The following is a 13,814-nucleotide window of genomic DNA, read 5'->3' as shown; positions in this document are numbered from 1 at the left end:
GGCTTGTTTTATATACCAGTGGGGACTCCCAACCTGAATACACATTAAAATTAGAGTAATCGTTGTGGTTAGGCATTTAATTGCGATGCTTAAGGTTGGAGTAAATGCATTATATCAATGAGTTGTACTTCACAGGCATAGGAATAACCAGTTTGAGTGTGTGTGGGTGTGTGTGCTTGGGTTACTAAGGCTCTGTGTACAATATCTTTGTCGATGTTCTGTTGTTCAGCCTTTTTTCCTCCACATACTGTATTTGTGTTTTAATTATTTTATTATTTAGTGCCATGAGTTTCTCATTTCATTCTTAATCATTCAGTTTAGTTCACAATCACCACATGTGGAGCTTTTGATGATATTGTGCCTTATGTTCTAAGAGATCACAAGATGTCTAGAAATGATTCTGCTTATCTGGCTAGTGGCTCATACTTGCTTCACTTCTGGCCAGCAAAAATAAGAGGAAGGATGTAAACCCAATATCAAGTTGGTGAGCTAAACCGAATCTAAGAATCAAATGTTTATTATTTGCTCTCAAAGCTCAGCGTGTTGTAAACAGCTCTGTGTGGTTCTGTATTTTTCCTGGTCAAAACTAACCTACGGTAACCTTAAATGAATAACATGGCAAAAGTCTGGCGCACAACATGTAGAGATTATACACGTCATAAATGTGGCAGTAGATTAATTTTCTTGGTTTCTAATGTTTAATTATGGTTTCAAATGTTTAAGGTTGAGAAGCCTTTTCCAGCAACATAACACTGGTGTGCGTTTACATGCCACATTCTGTGAACAGGAGGAAGTTGTTGCTCCTGAGTGTCATCCTTTTAAGAGACTTATTCCATTTCACTATCTCCACCTTATCATTGAGCCTATAGCACTATGTCAAGTCTCGCTCAGATAATGCTGCAGTGATAGGCTTTGCTCTCCCAGCGTTCTAACACTCCGCCTGCAAGCTACCAGTGTACCCATGCACCACCTCCTTTATCAACACAGTTCTGCTCTAAGCAAAGGCCCACAGCCATCATTGGACCCATTTAATGTTTACTATATGAACCATAAAATACAATCCCATTTTGGCCCCGTTTTCCGAAGTCATTTTTTAGTGCTGTGAATATTCACAATTAATCTGATGCAGTGATAATAAATTTTATATGCTACCTTATCATTTTAGAGCCCAAGAGGAAGGAGTTTTTCTCCTGGTGCTTTTTGGATTTGAACGAGACGAGATCCAAATGAGACTGACCCTTTTGCCCTGGAATCTTACGAGAGGAGCTGATAGTGGGAATTATTTACTCTGGAAACTGGGCTGCAGCCCAGAGATGAGGAGAGCAGCCCCCTGTTATGTAGCTGCTCAAGTACCGACTCTCTTCCATCTCTCCTTGACTATCTTTCCCTCTGCCCTCAAAACTACCCTTCATTTATTCCACGCTCCAAATGCAAACAAATCCATTTTTGCTTTACTACCCCTGAGTGAAGCAGCGCCTTGTGTCAGACTGAAGGCCTGGTTTGTGTCCTTTGATCTCTTTTCACAATATTAATAATAATGAAGAGGCTTCGCTCATCATTGCACAAACCAGTCAAAATATAAAGCTCTAAGAAAAAAAGCAGATCACGACTAATGTATTAGTAAAAACCACTGAAGTTATTTTTGGAAACCTGTGGAAAAACCACAGGTTTGAGACACAAACACTGGTCAAATCGACCCTGAGAGAAATGATTTTGGACAGTTCTTCTGTTTTGTCATCTGATGAGATTTTTTTAACTAAACTAAACCAAAGTCCTACATATGAATAGACAGGATTGTAAAGGCACCTCTTGTGCTTGAAGAAAAGACAAACGCCAGCTAACATTTCATTACATCAACTTGTCCTTTTATAACGGCTCCAAATCAGAGAGCAAAGACTTGGGGAAGTCACAATCCTATAGGGCGGCAGAGCTCTATGTGTTATTTCAAAGATAGCAGATAAAAACACTCAGCTATCTACTGCCTCATGTCTCAGTTTCTTAGCAGCCAGAACTTGTCCAAATAGTGGCTTGCCAAAGTCATCTGCTCTCACAAAATCAAAAGGACATTTGCTTTTTCCACGTCCCTTTTTCTCACAAGGTCGCCCAGATCCTCCCTTCTCCTTTCGCCAAGTCAGTGTTACCCATGACTCGGTCACTCTGGAGTGGATCCCTGGCTTCAATGGAGGTTTGCAGCAAAGATTTCGTACACGGTGAGGTGTAAAGAAAATACACTGGTTTAAGAATGACCCCAAGGACTATCTAATCTTATTTCACAATCAAGGAATTGCACCTCACCATGCCTTTTGGTTGACAGATACCGGTGGGATCAGTCTTTCAGTTACCTGTACGTGGACGTCTTTCCTCCCACAGCAACAAGCTTCTCTGTCACTGGGCTGCAGCCTGTTACCACCTACTATTTTTCTGTCAATTCCCTCAATGCAATGGGAGAGAGCGACTATGCCGACAACAATGCAGTACTGACCATCACCACCAAGGGTCAGTTTGGAGTAACCCTAGCTTGACACTAAAATCACTTAACTTTTGTACATTTTGTATCACAAACTTGCCATTATCAAAAGTTTTTTGTTTTTTGTTATCCATGTACTTTCTTTACAGAGAGGCCAGAACTAGAGGAAACTTCAGCAGGTGATGACTCAGTCCCACACGGTAAGTTAAATCACAATTCTCTGAAAAAGCTGTTAAGGGCATTTGGTAATTGCTGTTTGCACAGCACCTAGCTTCATTTGGCTAAATCATGGTAATGTATGCACCTCCAAGGCTGTTAATGTTTGCTTTACCAGAGTAACGGTTGTCATGGTGCCCACCAATACTTTCATACCCGCTGTTAGGTTTAATCAGTAAAGACAGTTCAGTGAGCAGTGGGGTTTGTCTCATTTACGTTTTATCCACCTGAATTTCAATATCACTTTCATTGTTATGCACTGAACTAATGCTCCTAATTTTGTGTGAACTAGGTACCAGAGGACTTCCAGCTCATCTAACTGTAGTGTTCACAGTGGTGTTTGGAGTCCTGCTGGTGTTGAATTCACTTGGTTGTTTCTTTGGACAGAGGTGGAAAAAGAGGAGACTCCAGAAAGGTAACAACATGAACATTTGAAGCATCTGCAGATCGTTCATTCATTCTTTATCGCATGTCTTCTGTCGTCACTCTCATTATAAATGTCCTGATTGTCCAAGAAAATGTGGAAGCAACCTTTTTGGACCATGACGCAACTCTCAGCTGAGCCTCTTACGCTCTAATCTCTCCATGTCCCTCTTCCTGTCCATGCATCCTGTGTCCTCTCCCTCTGCTCATTGTCTGAGCTTCTACACCTCCACAGTCATCTTTCAAAACTGTTGTTTCCGGTCTGTATCATTGATCTCGTAATTAGTTATATCTCTGATTCTGTTGCTTTCTACTTGTTCTTTTGTCTGACTTTCAAGTCCCTCGTCTAAAGCTGTTATTTTCCATTCCTTACATTCCTCTGCCCTTTCTGGTTCTTACATACATCCACCCTGACCTTTTTATCGCTGTGATCAATTCCACTGCTTATGAGTTGTCACTCCTCTCTTCAAGTTCTAATATCCTAACACCAGCTCTCTTCCCTGCTGATTCTTTCCCCCCTGCAGGGGGTGGAGGAGGCAGTGTATTGGATGGGAAGGAGAATGAAGAAGAAGGGTAAATTCAAGCCCTGCAGTACAAATAATAGAGACGTATATGCACACACACACACACACACACACACACGCACAATCCAGTCAAAAGCCTCGTCCATTGCCTCACCCAGCTACTTAAATAGTCCGCCAAGCGTTACCAGAATCCTGATGTATATGTACCACATGAAACATTCATATTAAGGACTTGTATGCAGATATTAAACTCTGTTGGTTCTTATTAGGGATTAAGACTTGTGTTGTGAAATTAACTGAGACGATAGCAAAAATCTGAATTCTCGATGCAGGTCCAGTCAGTCAACTGTAAACACGTCCAATAAGTATGAGAGCAGAGAAAAGATCAACGCTGCAGCCCAGCGCACCCTCCTTGTCGAGTCTGGATCCGAAGCAGACGGCAATGTCTACGAGAGCTACGCAGCGGTAAGAATATGAAAGGGTTAGAAAATAGAAAATGAAACTATTGAAAGCTTTTCATTTGCACAGAAGAGGAACACAGATCAGTACTTCACAATGAGCATTCAGATACTCATTGTTGTACTTTTAAAAGGCCAACAAGGAATTTGAACCTTGAAGAAAGCGGATGAATGAGATAAAACATTGTGCTGTTAGGACTGGATGTAATAAAAACCTCACATCACCTCCAACGAAGGATTTATCTCATCTTTAATTAAAACTAGAACGGAAATGTGTGGTTTGGTTGAGGCAAGTTACCAAAAACACTGACCTTGACTCTATATCTTGATGACTTTAAATGTCTGCCCTTTTTATAGTGACTTTATCTTCCGTATTCTTTAGTAGTTCCAATTAAGTCTGTTCACTTCTGTGTTGGAAAAGAGGGCGATATCCATCCCACATGTCTCCGAGATATATATATCTGAGATATATATATATATATAAAGCAAGGCAAATAAAATTAAACCTGCATGGTTATATATATGTCTGGAGTCAAGTTGGAAAACAATTTGCCTAAATAGAGCCCTCCAATAATTGAATGCAAATAACTCTGCTCTGCAGTAAAACATGTGGAGCTGTAATTTCTCTGAAGTTATCTAACGTCAAAGTGGATCTGATGCTATTTCTCCTGTTTCACGGATCTCAGGAAGGTTCCCATTATTATTTCCCCACCACTGACTATGTGCCAGCTCTCAGCCCACACCCTGAGGAAATGCGCAGACACGGTGAGACTTAAATACACCTCACAGCAAACAAGGCCACAGTGAATACGTCATGTCCGATACATGAGGAAGCCTGAGCCAATCAGGAAATATGTCTGTAATACGACTGTTCATTATTGCAGTATGATCATTAATTCAAGTATTTCATTGTTTGGTTGCTGTGTTTCCATTCACTCTTCAAGATGCTAGCCACCTGCCAGTGGACTCTCACAGCCATGTGTATGAAGACGTAAGACTCGGGGGTCTGTACCAGGACATCCTGGCTTCGTCTCCGTCCCCTGTGCCCTTGGTTGACCGCACAGTGCCTTATCAATGGAACAATTGGAGATCACCAACCAACCTTCAGGTCTGTAAACAAAAGCACAATCTATGATGAGGGCTCCTGCTTAATAATACATTAATTACATTATTCGTAGACATAAAAGTGATGTATTATGTGCTATTTAATAGTAAATGAGATGCTATCTGTCTCTTAGCAGGGTGCTGCGAGAGTCAGGGAGTTTGGCGATGTTCAACAACCACGGAGAGATTCCGATCTTCCCTTTGAACTACGAGGCGAGTTAGTCTAGAATCTAGAATGATTGGGAAGGAAATGCTAGGTACGAGTCGTTGATTATTAAGTTGTATTCCACATATTTACTACTGATCTTGAATTATCATGTGCAAAGACTAGAACAGGAACTGTCTTAAATAAAACGGCCTAGGCAATCGAGGGGGATCGTTTCATCACCTTAACAACGTCATGAAATCAAGCTCATTTCCCTCTCATGCCGTCCTCTCTGGACCATACTTTGTTGTTTCACCTTTACCCTCTTTCTTGGAGCCAAGTCTTGATCATTACTCCCCTCCCTGCTTTGTCTTATAGTTAGACATGAACCACTTAAGAGTGAGAAAATGCACCAACAACAAATGTTTTCCCAGATGACAGCATGACAACAGTGGCCTGTCCTTTCTCCTCATACCTCACAAGTGAGTCCATGGAAATCCCTACAACAGGATTGCACGGAGTAGTGTTTAGCATAATAATGTCTTAGGGAGGTAAAGCTGTAACTGCAGCAGGAGCTAACTCTAATCCTGTTTTCTCTCAAATTGAACGTCAGCTCAGTCAATCTGTGTGAGAGAGGAAAGCCATGTTAGTTTTGACTGTCTCTGTTGTTCAAGTAAAGGAGTTCAGCTTTGACTCCACATCTGTGGAATGACAATAGTGATCATGTTTGTTTGTTAAAACCAAAGTTGTTTAATTAAAAGTGCTATATGTAAGAAATATATTACAATGACTATAATGTCATCAGAGATTGTAACCCTGTACTCTTGCAATGTTTTCAAGTGTTTTTCCGATGGTTGGACATATTTTAAGACGGCATTTATAGTAATATATAAAAGAAATATAAGATAAAATTGAACATAAGTATAAAAATAAAAACGGCATAAGTAGTTAGAAGCTGAATCCTTTCAATCGAAGTAGAGCCAATTCAAAGAACTCCACTACAAATGTGGCTAAAAGTAAACTGTTTATTAATAATGTATATATATTATACAGTATCTATTTTGACCATTATGTCAGCGGCAACACTCACTCTATTGTTTATCTAAAAACGAAACCACAGAAAAGTGACTGTGAAATCCACTTCATGGGAATTGCAACACATTTACTTCTACGTGAAAAGATAAAAACAACAATTAGGTTAAATAACCAAGCTCACAGTGTTACTACAACACACAACATCTTTTATATTTAAGATTAATTGACAGCAAAGCTCAGAGGCCTGCATTTATCTCTCCACGGGCTATGTCATCGCCATTAGTCTCTATTTGATTATCTTTTTTCAAAACTTGATTTAGGCTGCAGACGTTGCTTCCTTCAATCCTTCAATTTCCTTCAATTTTTGTGGGCACAAAAAACAAAAACCCTCACAAAAAATGGCATAGTTCGGACAGATAATAAAGTAACACGAGAGAGGAAGAATTCTGTTACAATTAGGGGACATTTTCAGAATTAAAACAAATCAGTGGTTGTAATGTTGTGGCTGATTGCTGCATGTGTATTGATGATGTGCAGAGAGTTGCTTCCATTGACATTACATCTTGACAACACAGAGTGCTATTTTCCCACACTGTGAGTAAAGCGTTTTCTGTGTATTTGCATGGACTCCTCACATCTCGTCCAAAGGAACAATGCTTTATGAGCTGCTGTTTTGCTGGACCACGCCAGTTCCCTGCTGTTGTGTTATCACTGATTTGAAAACATTTAATTGCAGTGTTTGAGAGGTGATGTATGCTGATTGAGTTGTTATTGTACACACATTTGTCTAAGGTACAAAATTCTGTTTTCTCAATGGGGCCTGACTGCCAGCAGATAAATCTAAATGTTTCACCAGACTGCGTTCTCTCAATTAGGTTTACTATTCTCCATCATGAGCTGTCAAGGTATGTTTGTCTCATTACTGAGCAATTGTTTAAGTTCCTGTCAAGTTGACTGCTGTGTTCATACCAAAGACTGCTCATGATGCATTGCCTCAGCTCAGGCAGGAGCAGTAATCTGCTAAACTGAAGGCTCGACAACTCAGTGCTGGTAGACGACGTCTATTTTTCCTCATTTGCCTCGTGAACCTTTTGATATGTTGTGTTCATAATAAGCTCAAACATAACACGCTGTATGAGTGCGCTATTATGCCAACTGGAAACAAATAAGATCATTTGATTTCCTTATTTTACTCCACTCTTGATTTGTATTATTTCGTTTAATACAGGATTGAATACAAACCTTTTTTCACTTTATGTTGTGCTAGAATTTTCTCTAACTCTGTCATGACTGAGAACCTTCACATCCTTGTCATATCATTGCTCTCAACTCTTATTATTCTGTTGTTATTTTTTCATGTGAACTTTTCAAGTTAAATTAAAAAGGACCACAGGTTTCAGAAAGTGGAAATATGATTTTACTGCCAGTTATTGTGACAAATTGTCTGGCTCCTCTCTCCTGTTGGTAGCAATGACAATGTAATTTGCTCTCCACTGTTACTGTGTAAGTACAACAGCAGTCGATAAAAATGCAATGAATAGTGTACAAATTTCAACTTCTGCCCATTTCTGTCCCTGGTAAAAAAAAAAAATGTAATTGAACTTTATTGCTTTAATGAGACTGTGGACACATCTACATGTCTGACATTCACTTTATCTGCTCATACGGCCTATGTAAACAAAACATTGAAATGTCTCATAAAAACATTTTATGCGAAAAATGGATCGTATCAATGTCTCAGTAAATGACATTGATATGTTGGATTGATGTTGGGGTATTTATTATTACTGGAAAAAGATATACATAGTTGTTTGTGTTGCATTTATAAATAGTTTGCTCTTCCTCTAATATTTTTTGGCTGCATCTCGTAGTGTGACTGTCTGTGAGCGCAAGATAAGTTGGAGGAATCTGCTTTAAATGAGTGAAACAACTGAAAATGTAAAGTGGGTCAATATGTAGCTTTTATAACAGGTTGGTTGTGTCGCTGATTTGCTGTAATGGTGTGTTTAGTGTGTTCATTACAATCAAATTTTACACAAGTGGAGTCTTTGTTACAAAGCAGGAGTTTTACAGTAAAGAAATGTTGTTGTTTTTTTTTCTTTACATATGTGCTGTGGTTTGCACATCTATTCTTTTTAGGACACTGCATTAACTTTCCATTAACTTTAACCATTCATTTGGACAGACTAAGTGTAAACAAGTGTTAATCCCTCATTTTAACCATAACCATTTCATCTCTAACACGAACCACTGTTAGGTTAAGGTTAAATCTTAGCTCTAAACTCTAATCAGTTCCTCATAAATGAAGTTCTGCCTCATTAGGACTAGCTTTTGGTCTCCATGTGGACGACTGGTCTTGACGAGGACAAAGGTCCTGAAGAGGTAACAAATAAAAGCACGCACACACGTGCAAATATCAGAGTTCAAGGAAGGAAGGTGTGTACACATCTTAACTAATAAAAAGAAACCATGCAATTAAAACATCCACCTATATGTAGAGCATATTTAGAATAAATGTACATGTATATAATCATATTGTTTTCCATTATATTAAAGTAGATCATTTTGTTTTTTGCCGTGAGACACTAATAAGACTGCATCCTTGACACAGACAGTACATGGACCTGTGGACAGAAAAGATTGTGTCAACATAGAAATAGACAGACAGGATAGCACACAGTCAAACACACAGGCACCAAACTCCGAAACGGCACGCTGTAATAAATAAACAAAAACGGAAACACAAGTCATCTTGTTGAGATACTGCTCAGCTACACACAGAGGCCACTGCGGAATGAGAGGGAGAGAGAGAGAGAAGAACTGCATATAAGGAGGAGGCCATGGCATGAGAAGGAGTCTGTGAACAAAAGAGTGAAACAGTTCAGACTACTGGATGAGCAAGTAGTGATGATGATGAGTCCCTGCCTGGGTGTGTTTGCTTAGCAGTTATTCCATCAGCCGTCAAGAAGTCACATGAAGACTGAGTCTCCATTCAGGCTCCGCGGCTGACAGGAAGTCACAACATTGTTAAATTGGACGGTGGGGGTCCGGTCTACCGATCGCAGCAGCAGCAGCTGTTCTGTGTAGCTGAGCTGCTGCAGGTAGCTATAACAACAACAAATGTGTCAACATTATTAACATAACTTTAGGGGAAACATTAATGGTTGCATGCTTTATTAACATTAGCCATTTGGGATATGTTTGCAGAGGTAGGCAGCGTTTTGGAGGAGCCTAAAACATGTGGTCATGTCTCATTGTTGCACAGGCAGTAGACCCTAATTTGAGACGGACAGTTATTGTCAAGTTGTCTTTGGTCGGTTGGTTAGTGGTGTTTAACGGCATTTGGCAACCATAATGTTGCACTACTGTCTTCATCTGGATTCATGTTCCTTCCAGATTCTCCTTTTTTCCTTATCCCACCTTTACCTTCTTTCTCTTGCTACATGCAAGCTCTTAGTTATTGTATTGAATTGTTTGCTTTGTCCACGGATGTATTCACAAATCCCATTGTTGTCATTGTGGAGTTTCCTCTTAATATCAACAGTACGTTGATCTGCCTTGATAGCCACGTGCAATACCTAACACACAGGAAAGAGGATCTTAAGATTGTATCCATGGAAACACTCTGATCAAATTTTGAGGCATGGAGCATGGACTTTGATCTGCACAGGGTTTGTTGTGGCAAACGTGTTCGTAAGCTTTCAGTCATTTTCTTCAGGGTGGTAACTTGAAATGCTTTTCTTCTTTTAAACGGTGGGACAAAGATTTGTGGCATAATTTTGAGTGGAAGAGGAAAATAAACGTGCTGTATTCTCAAAGATGCAGCTTTGATCTTCACATAATGGTCTGGACGGATGACGAGATATCGGAGCGCTGTTTGGGTGAAGCAGGCTGAGAGGAGATTGATGGAGGTTGACAGACACATGGATGAACAGACGGACAGACAGCGAGTGAGAGCGCTTGATGTGACACACAGGTGGGCGGGTCGGTTTAGGCGAAAAGCGGGAGACGCCTGAACAGCCCGGGGGGGGGGGGGGGGGGGGGGGGTGTCATCTTGACATATGCTCTGGATTTAAATGCAGATTGGCAAGACTCTGCTAATCTGAGCTGTCACAACTCATGTCGGCCAAGGACACTCACCTGTCACAGACTGTTCCAGGCCTGGAGGACGAGCTGCCACCAGGATAGGTCAAAGATCGATTCATGTCCTACTGGGCTGGATTTAAACAAGCCCCTGACCTAGACTAGACTTTACTATACCTGCTGTTTCAATTGCTAAAAGAAAATCCTGCAATACTGGGATGTTTTTGTTTTCTTTTTGCCTGCTCCTTTTTTTGCAAATTGCTTTGTTTTAAGCTACGGTCAATCTCTTGTGAGGGGGAGGGAGGAGTATGTTGTTCCACTGTTTCAGAGAATGCCACTTACCGATACAGCATTTCCATTATGTTAGAAATAATTGTTTTGACACATCTTCCAGTGCTGTTCCTAATTGGTGACAGCAGCAAACTCTGCAAACAGGAAGAAGTTTGATCAGTAGTGCTGGATTCTAAACAGACACGTGTGGGAGGATGGCGCGCGCCCATATACGCACACACACACGCACACAGTGCATGTTCAATCACTCATCTTTTGACAAATGAAAAAAAACACTGCAGTTGCGCGATGGGTCTTAAGGTCTGACAATCAAAGTAAGAATTGGTTTTCTTTCACGGTGCATGTGTGGGTGCCTTTGTGCTGGAGAAGGAAGAAGTAGCCATGTGGTGCTAACCTCGGTGAGTACATCTTCCTGTCTGGTGGATTTGTGGAGTACAAAATGTTCCAGAGTGTCTTCCCCCAATTGGATGCGTTTGTTTGCCAGTTACTGTCTCCCTTGTACTCGAGCACTTGTTTGTCATGGCTGAAGAGACAACTAACGGAGTCTTTCGGAATTCTAATGAGCAGACATTTTGTTTGAATGTTTGATTTGAGTGCTTGTGTTCATGTAATCGGTCTTCATTTATGGAGTCATATCTCTGAGGTGCTCTGGATTTCTTTGTTGATCAAAGTGGCTGAGGTGCATTCACTTGTATAACCACGGTTTGAAATGTAATTTGACAAACTAAGATGCAACCCGGCCTTACTGTGTTTACATCAGTATTTCATCTCTTTCCCCATGTGTGCTCTTTATTTCTTTCTTTGTAGGGTCCGAGTGCACAAGGTGTGGAGTTATTCCTTTTCTTCTCCAGATGTATATTTGCTTTCTTGACCTTTTACTTGTCATGTAACGCTCTAAAGTGGATCACAGAAACATAATGTGAACTAATACTATGGAACACCCACAAGGTCACGAGTTTCAAAACCAGCACACATTTTGGTGGCACACATAATCTTCACTAGGGCGCATACCAGTGGTGTCTGAGAAGGACATTTAAAAATGCATTGTATTCACAATCTCCAAAAGACTCTTCAACCCATCTGGATAGAAATGAAAATTCAGTCCACTAAATAATAAAGCACTCAGAGTGCATACCTCTGCCAAGGCCGCTGAGTTTCCCAGTGTCAGTACAGATCAAGATTCAGATTTCAAACCAACTACCATAATAACATAGACCTATATGAAATACTCTTTTACATATTCTTTTTTTAGTGAAAATAAAGTGCTACAAAAAAAACGTATTATAAAAGGTATTTACCACCGCAATCTAATCATTTCTGAATCTACACCTTCATAAAGAGTTTAGAGCCAGACAAAAACTGGATTCCCAAGTTGCACCTGTGTTTTCAAATCAAGACCGAAAGATGGCAGGTGGACAAAAAACAGGGTTGGAACTTGGGATAATAACTAAAAGTCGTACTTTATTTTGCAGTGGACAAAGACAATTTGAGAATTCTGAAGGGTTTTATTAGACTTTGTGGGTTTTTCATACATTTAAATATAATTTAGTTGTAAAGAAACCAGTGGTTACATGTTACAACACGCTTGCTTGAATGCAAGAGGCAAAACAATTGAGTGGATAAGATGGAATGAAGCTCCTACAGAAAAGCAGTGGGAAGAGACTGTGCACTCCGCTTTCAGTGTGTGTGTGAGTGTGACTTAACTAAGCTGAGTATAAGGATAAATCTCACTTTTGTATTTTTTTGTCCAAGTGAGATCTCTGGTGTAGCATCTTCTTGTGAGCTACACTGTAATGGCCTCCTTGTCACTGCCCACCAGGGGCCAGAGGGCAGAAAATAACCTTTTCTATGCAAGCTCTAGAAAACTGAGGCTGGATTTACAGTCGCTCAATAGACAGTGAAAGGTTAGAAAGTCAGAAAAAGGCTTCAATAACAGACTGTTGCACACTGAGACTATAATTGGTAAGGGTATTTGTCATTTGTTCATTAGTCATTGTAATTTAATTTTGTAGTCTGACATTAGACACTAGATTACCTGGTGAATGCCCATAATTCATGACATTTAAAGTTTGATCCGCTCCTCCTGAGCCACAGCCTAATGAGCCCCAACCTGCATCACACAGTCAAAAGTTTGAGTCTCACTGTTACTGTTACGAGTAATTTGTAAAATAAGCAGAAGTTCCCTTTAAAATGTGGAAGAATTACACTGCCTTGTTTAAATGTAAAATAATTCAGTCATCATGAGTATGATAATAGCCCAAAAATAATAGCTCTATTTTTTTAGGCATATACTCACACTAAATCATTGGAAAACCTTTTACCTCTCAATCAAAAATGATGGCATTTATGCTTTATGGAGTAGTCTTAATCCATTAGTGACAAATACACACATTAGAATTAAAAAATATTTCCTTTTCCTCACTGGGATGTTTCTTCAGGGGTTATAGCAGAGATGGATAAAGCACATGACAGTAGAAGGTGACCAGAATTAAACTTTGCATTATAGAACACAACAAGATATAGAACATTAGTCTTGTTGTATTTAGATACATTAATGGAAAAATGTTGCATAATAAATCTTTCATGCAAAAGGAGGAGGAGGGGGGGGGGGGTGAGCGAGGTTTCCATGGACACTTTACTCATCACTATAAATTGTTACACCCTTAGTTAAATCCCTCGGAATTGCAGCATCAGCCCCAGAAAGCAGAGGTTTTGAAGAGCCTCAGCACTAATTGGAAGGTGCTGAGTGAGTCATCAGACAACGACTTCACTCTCCTGTCAGCACACACACAACAAGCCGGCTCTGTTGTAGCCAGCTGAGGTTTTCCAAGAGCCACATCTTACCTGTGCCGCGCTTCCTGCACCTGCAGGGTTATACGTGTCACGTAGTCTCCCGACCAACCTGCACCAGTATTGTTCATTTAACCTGACAGTGTTGTTTTAATCTCTCGCTCCCTTTGATCAGCGCAACTAAACCTCAAACCAGGCCCTCATCCACTCCAGATAACTGTCTCCCTCCTCCAGTGGGTGGAGCCGCTGAGTGTGACTGGTGGATACACTGTGAAGAC

The 13,814-nt window shown here is 40.3% G+C and overlaps 1 protein-coding gene across 4 annotated transcripts in view; it reads left to right on the top strand.

Moving 5' to 3' along the window:
• nphs1 (NPHS1 adhesion molecule, nephrin) overlaps nt 1–6,151 on the top strand; it is a 42,330-nt gene extending 36,179 nt beyond the window's left edge. For 2 of the 4 annotated variants that reach the window (XM_058646740.1, XM_058646741.1), the window contains 9 exons: nt 2,099–2,210; nt 2,315–2,496; nt 2,617–2,667; nt 2,976–3,098; nt 3,631–3,679; nt 3,963–4,095; nt 4,775–4,853; nt 5,033–5,196; nt 5,327–6,151. In XM_058646740.1, the coding sequence (XP_058502723.1) occupies nt 2,099–2,210; nt 2,315–2,496; nt 2,617–2,667; nt 2,976–3,098; nt 3,631–3,679; nt 3,963–4,095; nt 4,775–4,853; nt 5,033–5,196; nt 5,327–5,419 (986 nt within the window). In that variant the 3' untranslated portion in view covers nt 5,420–6,151. The remainder of the gene's footprint in view (nt 1–2,098; nt 2,211–2,314; nt 2,497–2,616; nt 2,668–2,975; nt 3,099–3,630; nt 3,680–3,962; nt 4,096–4,774; nt 4,854–5,032; nt 5,197–5,326) is intronic. The other 2 variants (XM_058646742.1, XM_058646744.1) reach the window with 2 other exon arrangements.
• Nucleotides 6,152–13,814: the final 7,663 nt, after the last annotated feature.

The sequence above is a fragment of the Solea solea genome, chromosome 13, assembly GCF_958295425.1.
Source record: "Solea solea chromosome 13, fSolSol10.1, whole genome shotgun sequence".
Lineage (NCBI taxonomy): Eukaryota > Metazoa > Chordata > Actinopteri > Pleuronectiformes > Soleidae > Solea > Solea solea.
The sequence above is the reverse complement of the archived record's forward strand: the minus strand, read 5'-3'. Positions and strand labels throughout refer to the sequence as shown.